The sequence below is a fragment of the Phyllobates terribilis genome, unplaced genomic scaffold (assembly GCF_046119375.1).
Source record: "Phyllobates terribilis strain yellow unplaced genomic scaffold, ASM4611937v1 Scaffold_3__8_contigs__length_932513732, whole genome shotgun sequence".
In the NCBI taxonomy this organism is placed as follows: Eukaryota; Metazoa; Chordata; class Amphibia; order Anura; family Dendrobatidae; genus Phyllobates; species Phyllobates terribilis.
In genome coordinates this window covers 10,239,070-10,253,974 of record NW_027362763.1, presented here as the reverse complement: position 1 = coordinate 10,253,974, position 14,905 = coordinate 10,239,070, and the positions used below count along the sequence as shown (strand labels likewise).

Sequence of the window (14,905 nt, the reverse complement as noted above, 5' to 3'; positions counted from 1 at the left end):
GCTCTCTAATGAGAATGACAATTAGTGACACTCTCGGCTCTCTAATGGGAGTGATAATTAGTGAGTCTCTGCTCTCTAATGGGAGTGATAATTAGTGACAGTCTCTGCTCTCTAATGGGAGTGATAATTAGTGACACTCTCTGCTCTTTAATGGGAGTGATAATTAGTGACAGTCTCTGCTCTCTAATGAGAGTGATAATTAGTGACAGTTTCTGCTCTCTAACGAGTGATATTAATGACAGACCATGCTCTCTAATCAGAGTGATAATTAGTGACAGTCTCTGCTCTCTAATGAGAGTGATAATTAGTGACAGTCTCTGCTCTCTAATGAGAGTGATAATTAGTGACAGTCTCTGCTCTCTAACGAGTGATATTAATGAGTCTCTGCTCTATGATCAGAGTGATAATTAGTGACAGTCTCTGCTCTCTAATCAGAGTGATAATTAGTGAGTATCTGCTCTCTAATGAGAGTGATAATTAGTGACAGTCTCTGCTCTCTAATGAGAGTGATAATTAGTGACAGTTTCTGCTCTCTAACGAGTGATATTAATGACAGTCTATGCTCTCTAATCAGAGTGATAATTAGTGACAGTCTCTGCTCTCTAATGAGAGTGATAATTAGTGACAGTTTCTGCTCTCTAACGAGTGATATTAATGACAGTCTATGCTCTCTAATCAGTGATAATTAGTGACAGTCTCTGCTCTCTAATGAGAGTGATAATAAGTGTCAGTCTCTGCTCTCTAATGAGAGTGACAATTAGTGACAGTCTCTGCTCTCTAATGAGTGATAATTAGTGAGTCTCTGCTCTCTAATGAGAGTGATAATTAGTGACAGTCTTTGCTCTCTAATGAGTGATAATTAGTGACAGTCTCTGCTCTCTAATCAGAGTGATAATTATTGACAGTCTCTGCTCTCTGAGTGATAATTAGTGACAGTCTCTGCTATCTAATGAGAGTGATAATTAGTGACAGTCTCTGCTCTCTAATGGGAGTGATAATTAGTGACAGTCTCTGCTCTCTAATGAGAGTGATAATTAGTGACAGTCTCTGCTCTCTAATGAGTGATAATTAGTGACAGTCTATGCTCTCTAATCAGTGATAACTAGTGACAGTCTCTGCTCTCTAATGAGAGTGATATTAGTGACAGTCTCTGCTCTCTAATGAGTGATAATTAGCGACAGTCTCTGCTCTCTAATGAGAGCGATAATTAGTGACAGTCTCTGCTCTCTAATGAGAGGGATAATTAGTGACAGTCTATGCTCTCTAATGAGAGTGATAATTAGTGACAGTCTCTGCTCTCTAATGAGTGATAATTAGTGACAGTCTCTGCTCTCTAATGAGAGGGATAATTAGTGACAGTCTCTGCTCTCTAATGAGAGTGATAATTAATGACAGTCTCTGCTCTCTAATGAGAGTGATAATTAGTGACAGTCTCTGCTCTCTAATGAGAGTGATAATTAATGACAGTCTCTGCTCTCTAATGAGAGTGATAATTAGTGACAGTCTCTGCTCTCTAATGAGGGATAATTAGTGACAGTCTCTGCTCTCTAATGAGAGTGATAATTAGTGAGTCTCTGCTCTCTAATGAGAGTGATAATTAGTGACAGTCTCTGCTCTCTAATGAGTGATAATTAGTGACAGTCTCTGCTCTCTAATCAGAGTGATAATTAGTGACAGTCTCTGCTCTCTAATGAGAGTGATAATTAGTGACAGTCTCTGCTCTCTAATGAGTGATAATTAGTGACAGTCTCTGCTCTCTAATCAGAGTGATAATTAGTGACAGTCTGCTCTCTAATCAGAGTGATAATTAGTGACAGTCTCCTCTGTAATGAGAGAGATAATTAGTGACAGTCTCTTCTATAATGAGTGGTAATTAGAGAGTTCAGTAATTAGTGAGTGCAGTGGGGGGCTGCCGGCCTCGGTCTCGGGGGCTGTCCTCTCGGGGTTTCTTCTTACCTTTCTTCTTCAGATGATTTTTCTTTCCACGATTTTATCTTGCAAAACAGAAAATTTAGGAAAAGCTCATCTCCACTGCGCATGCGCAGAATAAAGTGACTGAGGGCGCTGAGCGTGCGTAGAAGCTGAATTCTGTTTCTAAGGCGCAGGCGCAGTACCGGAGGCATCGCACACAGCCCGCATGCGCCCTGTAACAAACGGCTGCGCTTATTCCGGTCATGCGCACCAGTCATCGCAGCTCCTGCGCGGCCATGTTTGTTGTGGTGATAACGTCCCAAAATCCAAGTGTCTGTGATGCGAGAAGATCGCGCGCCCAGTCACGCTCCGTGTACAGAGCAAGTTCCGTGTATAGAGAACGTTCCGTGTATAGAGAAAGCTTCGTGTACAGAGAAAGCTCCGTGTACAGAGAACGCTCCGTGTACAGAGCAAGCTCCGTGTATAGAGAGCGCTCCGTGTATAGAGAAAGCTCCGTGTGTAGAGAACGTTCCGTGTGTAGAGAAAGCTCCGTGTGTAGAGAACGTTCCGTGTACAGAGCAAGCTCCGTGTATAGAGAGCGCTCCGTATATAGAGAAAGCTCCGTGTGTAGAGAATGCTCCGTATATAGAGAAAGCTCCGTGTGTAGAGAATGCTCCGTATATAGAGAAAGCTCCGTGTGTAGAGAACGCTCCGTATATAGAGAAAGCTCCGTGTGTAGAGAATGCTCTGTATATAGAGAAAGCTCCGTGTGTAGAGAACGCTCCGTATATAGAGAAAGCTCCGTGTGTAGAGAATGCTCCGTATATAGAGAAAGCTCCGTGTGTAGAGAATGCTCCGTATATAGAGAAAGCTCCGTGTATAGAGAATGCTCCGTATATAGAGCAAGCTCCGTGTATAGAGAATGCTCCGTATATAGAGAAAGCTCCGTGTGTAGAGAATGCTCCGTATATAGAGAAAGCTCCGTGTATAGAGAATGCTCCGTATATAGAGCAAGCTCCGTGTATAGAGAATGCTCCGTATATAGAGAAAGCTCCGTGTGTAGAGAACGCTCCGTATATAGAGAAAGCTCCGTGTGTAGAGAATGCTCCGTATATAGAGAAAGCTCCGTGTGTAGAGAATGCTCCGTGTGTAGAGAACGTTCCGTGTGTAGAGAAAGCTCCGTGTGTAGAGAACGTTCCGTGTACAGAGCAAGCTCCGTGTATAGAGAGCGCTCCGTATATAGAGAAAGCTCCGTGTGTAGAGAATGCTCCGTATATAGAGAAAGCTCCGTGTGTAGAGAATGCTCCGTATATAGAGAAAGCTCCGTGTGTAGAGAACGCTCCGTATATAGAGAAAGCTCCGTGTGTAGAGAATGCTCTGTATATAGAGAAAGCTCCGTGTGTAGAGAACGCTCCGTATATAGAGAAAGCTCCGTGTGTAGAGAATGCTCCGTATATAGAGAAAGCTCCGTGTGTAGAGAATGCTCCGTATATAGAGAAAGCTCCGTGTATAGAGAATGCTCCGTATATAGAGCAAGCTCCGTGTATAGAGAATGCTCCGTATATAGAGAAAGCTCCGTGTGTAGAGAATGCTCCGTATATAGAGAAAGCTCCGTGTATAGAGAATGCTCCGTATATAGAGCAAGCTCCGTGTATAGAGAATGCTCCGTATATAGAGAAAGCTCCGTGTGTAGAGAATGCTCCGTATATAGAGAAAGCTCCGTGTGTAGAGAACGCTCCGTATATAGAGAAAGCTCCGTGTGTAGAGAATGCTCCGTATATAGAGAAAGCTCCGTGTGTAGAGAATGCTCCGTGTGTAGCGAAAGCTCCGTGTATAGAGAACGTTCCGTGTACAGAGCAAGCTCCGTGTATAGAGAATGCTCCGTATATAGAGAAAGCTCCGTGTATAGAGAATGCTCCGTATATAGAGAAAGCTCCGTGTATAGAGAACGTTCCGTGTGTAGCGAAAGCTCCGTGTATAGAGAACGCTCCGTGTACAGAGCAAGCTCCGTGTATAGAGAATGCTCCGTATATAGAGAAAGCTCCGTGTATAGAGAATGCTCCGTATATAGAGAAAGCTCCGTGTATAGAGAACGTTCCGTGTGTAGCGAAAGCTCCGTGTATAGAGAACGCTCCGTGTACAGAGCAAGCTCCGTGTATAGAGAGCGCTCCGTGTATAGAGAATGCTCCGTTTATAGAGAATGCTCCGTATATAGAGAAAGCTCCGTGTGTAGAGAATGCTCCGTATATAGAGAAAGCTCCGTGTGTAGAGAACGTTCCGTGTGTAGCGAAAGCTCCGTGTATAGAGAACGTTCCGTGTACAGAGCAAGCTCCGTGTATAGAGAGCGCTCCGTGTATAGAGAATGCTCCGTGTATAGAGAAAGCTCCGTGTATAGAGAATGCTCCGTATATAGAGAAAGCTCCGTGTATAGAGAATGCTCCATATATAGAGAAAGCTCCGTGTATAGAGAACCCTCCGTGTACAGAGCAAGCTCCGTGTATAGAGAATGCTCCGTATATAGAGAAAGCTCCGTGTATAGAGAACCCTCCGTGTATAGAGAAAGCTCCGTGTATAGAGAACCCTCCGTGTACAGAGCAAGCTCCGTGTACAGAGAATGCTCCGTATATAGAGAAAGCTCCGTGTGTAGAGAACGTTCCGTGTGTAGCGAAAGCTCCGTGTATAGAGAACGTTCCGTGTGTAGCGAAAGCTCCGTGTATAGAGAACGTTCCGTGTACAGAGCAAGCTCCGTGTATAGAGAATGCTCCGTATATAGAGAAAGCTCCGTGTATAGAGAATGCTCCGTATATAGAGAAAGCTCCGTGTATAGAGAACCCTCCGTGTACAGAGCAAGCTCCGTGTATAGAGAATGCTCCGTATATAGAGAAAGCTCCGTGTATAGAGAACCCTCCGTGTATAGAGAAAGCTCCGTGTATAGAGAACCCTCCGTGTACAGAGCAAGCTCCGTGTACAGAGAATGCTCCGTATATAGAGAAAGCTCCGTGTGTAGAGAACGTTCCGTGTGTAGCGAAAGCTCCGTGTATAGAGAACGTTCCGTGTGTAGCGAAAGCTCCGTGTATAGAGAACGTTCCGTGTACAGAGCAAGCTCCGTGTATAGAGAATGCTCCGTATATAGAGAAAGCTCCGTGTATAGAGAATGCTCCGTATATAGAGAAAGCTCCGTGTATAGAGAACCCTCCGTGTACAGAGCAAGCTCCGTGTATAGAGAATGCTCCGTATATAGAGAAAGCTCCGTGTATAGAGAACCCTCCGTGTATAGAGAAAGCTCCGTGTATAGAGAACCCTCCGTGTACAGAGCAAGCTCCGTGTACAGAGAATGCTCCGTATATAGAGAAAGCTCCGTGTGTAGAGAACGTTCCGTGTGTAGCGAAAGCTCCGTGTATAGAGAACGTTCCGTGTGTAGCGAAAGCTCCGTGTATAGAGAACGTTCCGTGTACAGAGCAAGCTCCGTGTATAGAGAATGCTCCGTATATAGAGAAAGCTCCGTGTATAGAGAACCCTCCGTGTACAGAGCAAGCTCCGTGTATAGAGAGCGCTCCGTGTATAGAGAACGCTCCGTATACAGAGCAAGCTCCGTGTATAGAGAATGCTCCGTATATAGAGAAAGCTCCGTGTATAGAGAACGTTCCGTGTACAAAGCAAGCTCCGTGTATAGAGAATGCTCCGTATATAGAGAAAGCTCCGTGTATAGAGAACCCTCCGTGTACAGAGCAAGCTCCGTGTATAGAGAGCGCTCCGTGTATAGAGAACGCTCCGTATACAGAGCAAGCTCCGTGTATAGAGAATGCTCCGTATATAGAGAAAGCTCCGTGTATAGAGAACGTTCCGTGTGTAGAGAAAGCTCCGTGTATAGAGAACGTTCCGTGTACAGAGAACGCTCCATGTGTAGATAACGCTCCGTGTGTAGAGAACACTCCCTGTACAGAGAACGTTCCGTGTACAGAGAACGCTCCGTGTACAGAGACCGCTCCGTGTACAGAGAACGCTCCGTGTACAGAGAACGCTCCGTGTATAGAGAATGCTCCGTGTATAGAGAACGTTCCGTGTGTAGAGAAAGCTCCGTGTGTAGAGAACGCTCCGTGTACAGAGACCCCTCCGTGTACAGAGAACGCTCCGTGTATAGAGAACGCTCCGTGTATAGAGAAAGCTCCGTGTACAGAGCAAGCTCCGTGTATAGAGAACGTTCCGTGTGTAGAGAAAGCTCCGTGTATAGAGAACGTTCCGTGTGTAGAGAAAGCTCCGTGTGTAGAGAACGCTCCCTGTACAGAGAACGTTCCGTGTACAGAGAACGCTCCGTGTACAGAGACCGCTCCGTGTACAGAGAACGCTCCGTGTACAGAGAACGCTCCATGTGTAGATAACGCTCCGTGTGTAGAGAACGCTCCGTGTACAGAGCAATCTCCGTGTATAGAGAAAGCTCCGTGTACAGAGAACGCTCTGTATATAGAGAAAGCTCCGTGTACACAGAACATTCCGTGTGTAGATAACGCTCCGTGTATAGAGAACGCTCCGTGTGCAGAGAACGCTCCGTGTACAGAGAACGCTCCGTATATAGAGAAAGCTCCGTATATAGAGAACGCTCCGTGTATAGAGAAAGCTCCTTCTGCAGAGAACGCTCCGTGTATATAGAACGCTCCGTGTATAGAGACTGCTCCGTGTGCAGAGAACGCTCCGTGTGCAGAGAACTCTCCGTGTATAGAGAACGCTCCGTGTATAGAGAACGCTCCGTGTGCAGAGAAAGCTCCTTATATAGAGAACGCTCCGTGTGCAGAGAACGCTCCGTATGTAGAGAACGCTCCATGTGCAGAGAATGCTCCGTGTATAGAGAACGCTCCGTGTATAGAGAACGCTCCGTGTGCAGAGAACCCTCCGTGTATAGAGAACGCTCCGTGTACAGAGAACGCTCCGTGTATAGAGAACGCTCCGTGTATATAGAATGCTCCGTGTATAGAGAAGGCTCCGTGTATAAAGAACTGTCCGTGTATAGGGAACGCTCCGTGTATAGAGAACGTTCCTTGTGCAGAGAACGCTCCGTGTGCAGAGAAAGCTCCGTATATAGAGAACGCTCCGTGTATAGAGAACGCTCCGTGTATAGAGAATGCTCCGTGTACAGAGCAAGCTCTGTGTATAGAGAACGCTCCGTGTATAGAGAACTCTCCGTGTATAGAGAACGCTCCGTGTATAGAGAACGCTCCGTGTGCAGAGAACGCTCCGTGTTCAGAGAAAGCTCCGTGTATAGAGAAAGCTCCGTGTGCAGAGAACGCTCCGTGTTCAGAGAAAGCTCCGTGTATAGAGAAAGCTCCGTGTACAGAGAATGCTCCGTATATAGAGAAAGCTCCGTGTATAGAGAACGTTCCGTGTGTAGCGAAAGCTCCGTGTATAGAGAACGTTCCGTGTACAGAGCAAGCTCCGTGTATAGAGAATGCTCCGTATATAGAGAAAGCTCCGTGTATAGAGAACCCTCCGTGTACAGAGCAAGCTCCGTGTATAGAGAGCGCTCCGTGTATAGAGAACGCTCCGTATACAGAGCAAGCTCCGTGTATAGAGAATGCTCCGTATATAGAGAAAGCTCCGTGTATAGAGAACCCTCCGTGTATAGAGAAAGCTCCGTGTATAGAGAACCCTCCGTGTACAGAGCAAGCTCCGTGTACAGAGAATGCTCCGTATATAGAGAAAGCTCCGTGTGTAGAGAACGTTCCGTGTATAGCGAAAGCTCCGTGTATAGAGAACGTTCCGTGTGTAGCGAAAGCTCCGTGTATAGAGAACGTTCCGTGTACAGAGCAAGCTCCGTGTATAGAGAATGCTCCGTATATAGAGAAAGCTCCGTGTATAGAGAACCCTCCGTGTACAGAGCAAGCTCCGTGTATAGAGAGCGCTCCGTGTATAGAGAACGCTCCGTATGCATAGCAAGCTCCGTGTATAGAGAATGCTCCGTATATAGAGAAAGCTCCGTGTATAGAGAACGTTCCGTGTACAGAGCAAGCTCCGTGTATAGAGAATGCTCCGTATATAGAGAAAGCTCCGTGTATAGAGAACCCTCCGTGTACAGAGCAAGCTCCGTGTATAGAGAACGCTCCGTATACAGAGCAAGCTCCGTGTATAGAGAATGCTCCGTATATAGAGAAAGCTCCGTGTATAGAGAACGTTCCGTGTGTAGAGAAAGCTCCGTGTATAGAGAACGTTCCTTTTACAGAGAACGCTCCATGTGTAGATAACGCTCCGTGTGTAGAGAACGCTCCGTGTGTAGAGAACACTCCCTGTACAGAGAACGCTCCGTGTACAGAGACCGCTCCGTGTACAGAGAACGCTCCGTGTACAGAGAACGCTCCGTGTATAGAGAATGCTCCGTGTATAGAGAACGTTCCGTGTGTAGAGAAAGCTCCGTGTGTAGAGAACGCTCCGTGTACAGAGACCCCTCCGTGTACAGAGAACGCTCCGTGTATAGAGAACGCTCCGTGTATAGAGAAAGCTCCGTGTACAGAGCAAGCTCCGTGTATAGAGAACGTTCCGTGTGTAGAGAAAGCTCCGTGTATAGAGAACGTTCCGTGTGTAGAGAAAGCTCCGTGTGTAGAGAACGCTCCCTGTACAGAGAACGTTCCGTGTACAGAGAACGCTCCGTGTACAGAGACCGCTCCGTGTACAGAGAACGCTCCGTGTATAGAGAACGCTCCATGTGTAGATAACGCTCCGTGTGTAGAGAACGCTCCGTGTACAGAGCAATCTCCGTGTATAGAGAAAGCTCCGTGTACACAGAACATTCCGTGTGTAGATAACGCTCCGTGTATAGAGAACGCTCCGTGTGCAGAGAACACTCCGTGTACAGAGAACGCTCCGTATATAGGGAACGCTCCGTGTATAGAGAAAGCTCCTTCTGCAGAGAACGCTCCGTGTATATAGAACGCTCCGTGTATAGAGACTGCTCCGTGTGCAGAGAACGCTCCGTGTGCAGAGAACTCTCCGTGTATAGGGAACGCTCCGTGTATAGAGAACGCTCCGTGTATAGAGAACGCTCCGTGTGCAGAGAAAGCTCCTTATATAGAGAACGCTCCGTGTGCAGAGAACGCTCCGTATGTAGAGAACGCTCCATGTGCAGAGAATGCTCCGTGTATAGAGAACGCTCCGTGTATAGAGAACGCTCCGTGTACAGAGAACGCTCCGTGTGCAGAGAACCCTCCGTGTATAGAGAACGCTCCGTGTACAGAGAACGCTCCGTGTATAGAGAACGCTCCGTGTATATAGAATGCTCCGTGTATAGAGAACGCTCCGTGTATAGAGAAGGCTCCGTGTATAAAGAACTGTCCGTGTATAGGGAACGCTCCGTGTATAGAGAACGTTCCTTGTGCAGAGAACGCTCCGTGTGCAGAGAAAGCTCCGTATATAGAGAACGCTCCGTGTATAGAGAACGCTCCGTGTATAGAGAATGCTCCGTGTACAGAGCAAGCTCTGTGTATAGAGAACGCTCCGTGTATAGAGAACTCTCCGTGTATAGAGAACGCTCCGTGTATAGAGAACGCTCCGTGTGCAGAGAACGCTCCGTGTTCAGAGAAAGCTCCGTGTATAGAGAAAGCTCCGTGTGCAGAGAACACTCCGTGTGCAGAGAACGCTCCGTATATAGAGAACGCTCCATGCATAGAGAACGCTCCCTGTGTAGAGAACGCTCCGTGTGCAGAGAACGCTCCGTGTATAGAGAACGCTCTGTATATAGAGAACGCTCCGTGTTCAGAGAAAGCTCCGTGTATAGAGAAAGCTCCGTGTGCAGAGAACGCTCCGTGTTCAGAGAAAGCTCCGTGTATAGAGAAAGCTCCGTGTGCAGAAAAACCTCCGTGTGCAGAGAACGCTCCGTATATAGAGAACGCTCCATGCATAGAGAACGCTCCCTGTATAGAGAACGCTCCGTGTGTAGAGAACGCTCCGTGTGTAGAGAACGCTCCGTGTATAGAGAGCGCTCCGTGTATAGAGAACGCTCTGTATATAGAGAACGATCCGTGTATAGAGAACGCTCTGTATATAGAGAACGCTCCAGGTATAGAGAACGCTCCGTGTATAGAGAATGCTCCGTGTTCACAGAACACTCCATGTGCAGAGAACGCACCATGTATAAAGAACGCTCCGTGTGCAGAGGAGGCTCCGTGTATATAGAATGTTCTGTGTGCAGAGAATGCTCCGTGTGCAGAGATCGCTCTGTGTACAGAGAACGTTCCGTGTATAGAGAATGCTCCGTGTACAGAGAACGCTCCGTGTACAGAGAACCCTCCGTGTATAGAGAACGCTTCGTGTACAGAGAACCCTTCGTGTGCAGAGAAAGCTCCGTGTATATAGAAGGCTCCGTGTATAGAGAACGCTCCATGTGCAGAGAATCCTCCGTGTACAGAGAGCGCTCCGTGTGAAGAGAAATCTCCGTGTATAGAGAACGCTCCATGTATAGTGAACGCTCCGTGTACAGAGAAAGCTCCTTGTGCAGAGAACGCTCCGTGTATAGAGAAAGCGCCGTGTGCAGAGAACGCTCCGTGTATAGGGAACGCTCCATGCGCAGAGAACGCTACGTGTGCAGAGAACATTCCGTGTATATAGAACGCTCCGTGTGCAGAGGACGCTCTGTGTATAGAGAACGCTCCGTGTACAGAGGACGCTCCGTGTATATAGAACGCTCTGTGTGCAGAGAACGCTCCGTGTACAGAGAACGCTCCGTGTATAGAGAACGCTTCGTGTACAGAGAATGCTCCGTGTGCAGAGAACGCTCTGTGTGCAGAGAACGCTCCGTGTACAGAGAACGCTCCGTGTATAGAGAATGCTCCGTGTGCAGAGAACGCTCCGTATATAGAGAACGCTCCTTGTGCAGAGAACGCTCCCTGTGCAAAAAACGCTGCATGTGCAGAGAACTCTCCATGTATAGAGAACGGTCCGTGTGTAGAGAACGCTCCATGTATAGAGAACGCTCCCTGTAAAGAGATCGCTCCATGTATAGAGAACGCTCCGTGTATAGAGAACGTTCCGTGTATAGAGAACGCTTCGTGTATAGAGAACTCTCCCTGTATAGAGAACGCTCCCTGTAAAGAGATCGCTCCGTGTATAGAGAACGCTCCGTGTGTAGAGAACACTCCCTGTAAAGAGATCGCTCCGTGTATAGAGAACGCTCCGTGTGTAGAGAGCGCTCCCTGTATAGAGAACTGTCAGAAAATATTAAGAATTTCTCTCTCCCTCTGAAATCGCTCTTTCCTCCTCCCCTGTTTACCATTTGTCAGAGTAGAAGAGCTGACACTCTGGCCAGTTGCTTCTATGCAAATTAGCAGTGTGCAGGAGAGGTGGCAAGCTCAATTGTCCATTCTAATTAACATACGAATGTAGCTCCTAGTAGCACAGGCCTGTGATAAGTATACACCTGGGTGAGGAGGATGTAGCTCATAAGCTTCAAAGGAGTCCTACCTGGCACCAAGACATCCCCATTTGCATATGTGTTCAATCTGCCGGCTTGCAGGCACCGACACGAAATATGGAATATCAGAAGTTCTATACTTCTGATAATAATGGGACACATATTTTTAGCATCAGGGTCAGCTAAAGAATAATACGCATATTTTTCCTGATCTGTACTCCGATCTGTGAGCTGTAATGCAAAAGTACAAAAATAACAGACCGCAGCTATGCTATATGTAGTCTCTAAAGAAAGGTAAATTCGTAATAAAAAATATGGTATCACTTGCAAGCTTCTGCGATCAACCAGCGACGAGTTATCGGAGAAGTTAGAGTTTTTAATAAAAACATGAACGGTGGAGCCCTGCCCACATGAGGTCATCGCAGGGGAATGTGTGGGCAGGTCCCACTGCGGCATAAAATACCCAGTTGAAGATGGGTCCATACTCATGCCGGAAGTTACATATTTTGTAGCACAGGTCCCATTCGATAACAGTCCATTGGAGCGCCTTCCCTCCAGCTAAACTGAATCGTCTCTGCGATTGGTATAGTAAGTCCTTCTTTAATCCCATTTTATTTTGTGTAACTGCATATGTATTGTTTTGTCCCCTTTGTAAAATCTTTGTATATTTTTCATAAACACTGCCTCCCTTTTGGAATAAATATAAAATTTAATAGCTCTGTTTCTTTTGCTTTGAAATCGTTCCCTCCCCCGAAGCCATACGCTAGCAGAAAGCAGGCGTCTGATCAGGCCTGTATTATTTTTTAAAACTGATCTGTGGTGGCAACGAATAATCGTAATTGGGCTATCGTGATGCTGGCAGTGATCGTATGGGGGCGTATACACATATTCCATGCGTTGGAATCCGGAGGTGTGTACGCCATACGCTCTGCTCACTTGCCAATAGCTATGTAGTGTATAATCGGGATCGTTTGTGCGCGAATCCTTGACAATTCTGACAAGAACTCTCTGTGTGCAGAGAACGCTCCGTGTGCAGAAAACGCGCCGTGTGCAGAGAATGCTCCGTGTATAGAGAACGCTAAGTGTATAGAGAACGTTCCGTGTATAGAGAACGCTCTGTGTATAGAGAATGTTCCGTGTATAGAGAACGCTCCATGTGCAAACAACACTTCGTGTATAGAGAACGCTCTTTGTGCAGAGAACGCTCCCTGTATAGTGAGCGCTCCGTGTGCCGAGAACGCACCCTGTATAGAGAAGGCTCCGTGTGTAGTGCTAGAATCCGTAGCCTATACAATGTATAATACATGTACAAGTCATCATCCTATGTTTAATACGGGAGATGTGGATTATTATTATTATAGCTCCATTTATTCAGTGGGAAAGGGGTATACATAGCAAAAACAATTACAATAATCTTGAACAAAATGTCACGGTGACTGGTACAAGAGGAGTGAGGACCTTGCCCGCGAGGGCTTACAGTCTACAAGGGATGGGTGAGGATACAGTCGGTGAGGGTAGAGCTGGTCGTGCAGCGGTATGGTGGAGCGATGGTTACTGCAGGTTGTAGGCTTGTCGGAAGATGTGGGTCTTCAGGTTCCTTTTTAAGGTTTCCACGGTAGGCGAGAGTCTGTTATGTTGGGGTAGAGTTCCAGAGTAGGGGGGATGCATGGGAGAAATCTTGTATGTGATTGTGGGAAGAGGAGATAAGAGAGGAGTAGAGAAGGAGATCTTGTGAGGATCGGAGGCTGCGTGCAGGTATGTAGCGGGAGACTAGGTCACAAATATATGGAGGAGACAGGTTGTGGATGGCTTTGTATGCCATAGTTAGGGTTTTGAACTGGAGTCTCTGGGCAATGGGGAGCCAGTGAAGGGATTGACAGAGAGGAGAGGCCAGGGGAATAGTGGGAAGACAGGTGGATTAATCGGGCAGTAGAGTTTAGGATAGATTGGAGGGGTGCGAGAGTGTTGGAAGGGAGGCCACAGAGCAGGAGGTTGTAGTAGTCGAGGTGGGAGATGAGGAGGCGTGCACTAGTGTTTTTGCAGATTCGTGGTTGAGGAATGTACGGATCTGGGAGATATTTTTGAGTCAGAGTCAGCAGGAAGTGGAAAGGGCTTGGATATGTGGTTTGAAGGAGAGATTAGAGTCCAGGTTTACCCCAAGGCAGTGAGTTTGCAGGACTGGGGCGAGTGGACAGCCATTGATGTTGATAGATAGGTCTGATGGGGGGTTGAATGAGATGGTGGAAAGATGATGAATTCTGTTTTATGCATGTTAAGTTTTAGAAATCTAGCAGTGAAGAAGGATGAAATAGTGGACAAACATTGTGGGATTTTGGTTAGTAGGGAGGAGATATCGGGCCAGAGAGATAGATCTGTGTGTCATCAGCATAAAGGTGATACTGAAAGCCGTGAAACTCTATAATCTGTCCCAAGTCGAAGGTGTCGATGGAGAAGAGCAGGGGTCCTAGAATTGAACCTTGGGGACACCGACAGATAGGGGGCGAGATGAGGTGGTGGTGTGTGAGTGGGAGACACTGAATGTCCTGTCTGTTAGGTATGAGGAGATCCAAGACAGGGCCAAGTCTGTGATGCCGAGAGATGAGAGTCAGTAATAAGAGGGAATGGTCCACTGTGTCGAAGGCAGATGACAGGTCCAGGAGGAGGAGGACAGAGCAGTGCCGCTTGGGTTTGACGGTTAGTAGGTCGTTGGTGACTTTAGTCAGGGTAGTTTCAGTGGAATGGTGCAGTCGGAAGCCAGATTGTAGAGATTGTAGGCTGTCAAAGAGGGAGCAGGAGGAGAAGTGGTAGGACAGTTCAAAATGGACATGTTGTTCCAGTAGTTTTGAGGTATAGGGGAGAAGTGATATGGGGCGATAGCTAGTCAGAGAGGATGGGCCAAGGGAAAGCTTTTTAAGGATGGGTGTGATTGAGGCATGTTTAAAGCATGAGAGGAAGACACCAGTTAGTGAGAGGTTGAAAAGGTGGGTTAGGGTTAGGATGAAGATAGTGGTAAGGTTGGGGATGAGGTGGGACGGGATTAGGTCAAGTTCACAGGTGGGGAGGTGTGACTTGGAGAGTAAAGAGAAAAGTTGATCTTCCGTAACGGTGGAGAAGCTGGTTTTGGATTAGGAGGTTTGAGTAGATGTGAGGAGGGGCTGTGGGGACTTTAGGCAAAAGCTTTGTCTGATGGTGTCAATCTTCTGTTTGAAGAATGAGGACAAACTCTTCAGCTGAAATGAGAGGAGAGGGAGGAGGTCCTGGGGGACAGAGGAGAAGAGAACTGAAGGTGTTGAATAGCTGTTTAGGGTTGTGAGATAGGCAAGATATGAGAGATGTTTGTTTTGCTGCAATGAATGTGGACTTGAAGGTAGTGAGGGACTGTTTGAATGCGATGAAGTGCTCATTGGAGTCGGACCTTTTCCATCTACGCTCAGCAACCCTGGAGGCACGTCGCAGTTCTTTAGTTAGGCTGGTGTGCCAGGGTTGCCTGTTGATTGTACAAGCTTTGTGTTAGAACCTTGCTCTTAGGTTTTTTCTATTTGCTGGTCACATGACCTTGTTGGCCTATTTAGTCCTGCTCCGCCCTTCTGGCTTTGCTGGACT

At 47.1% G+C, this 14,905-nt stretch overlaps 1 protein-coding gene across 2 annotated transcripts in view; it reads right to left on the bottom strand.

Moving 5' to 3' along the window:
• The window catches only part of LOC141258669 (zinc finger protein 212-like), a 40,988-nt gene extending 38,880 nt beyond the window's left edge, over nucleotides 1–2,108 (bottom strand). The window contains exon 1 of one of the 2 annotated variants that reach the window (XM_073673644.1): nucleotides 1,957–2,108. In XM_073673644.1, coding sequence (XP_073529745.1) covers nucleotides 1,957–2,039 — 83 coding nt within the window. In that variant the 5' untranslated portion in view covers nucleotides 2,040–2,108. The remainder of the gene's footprint in view (nucleotides 1–1,956) is intronic. The other variant, XM_073673646.1, reaches the window with a different exon arrangement.
• Nucleotides 2,109–14,905: the final 12,797 nt, after the last annotated feature.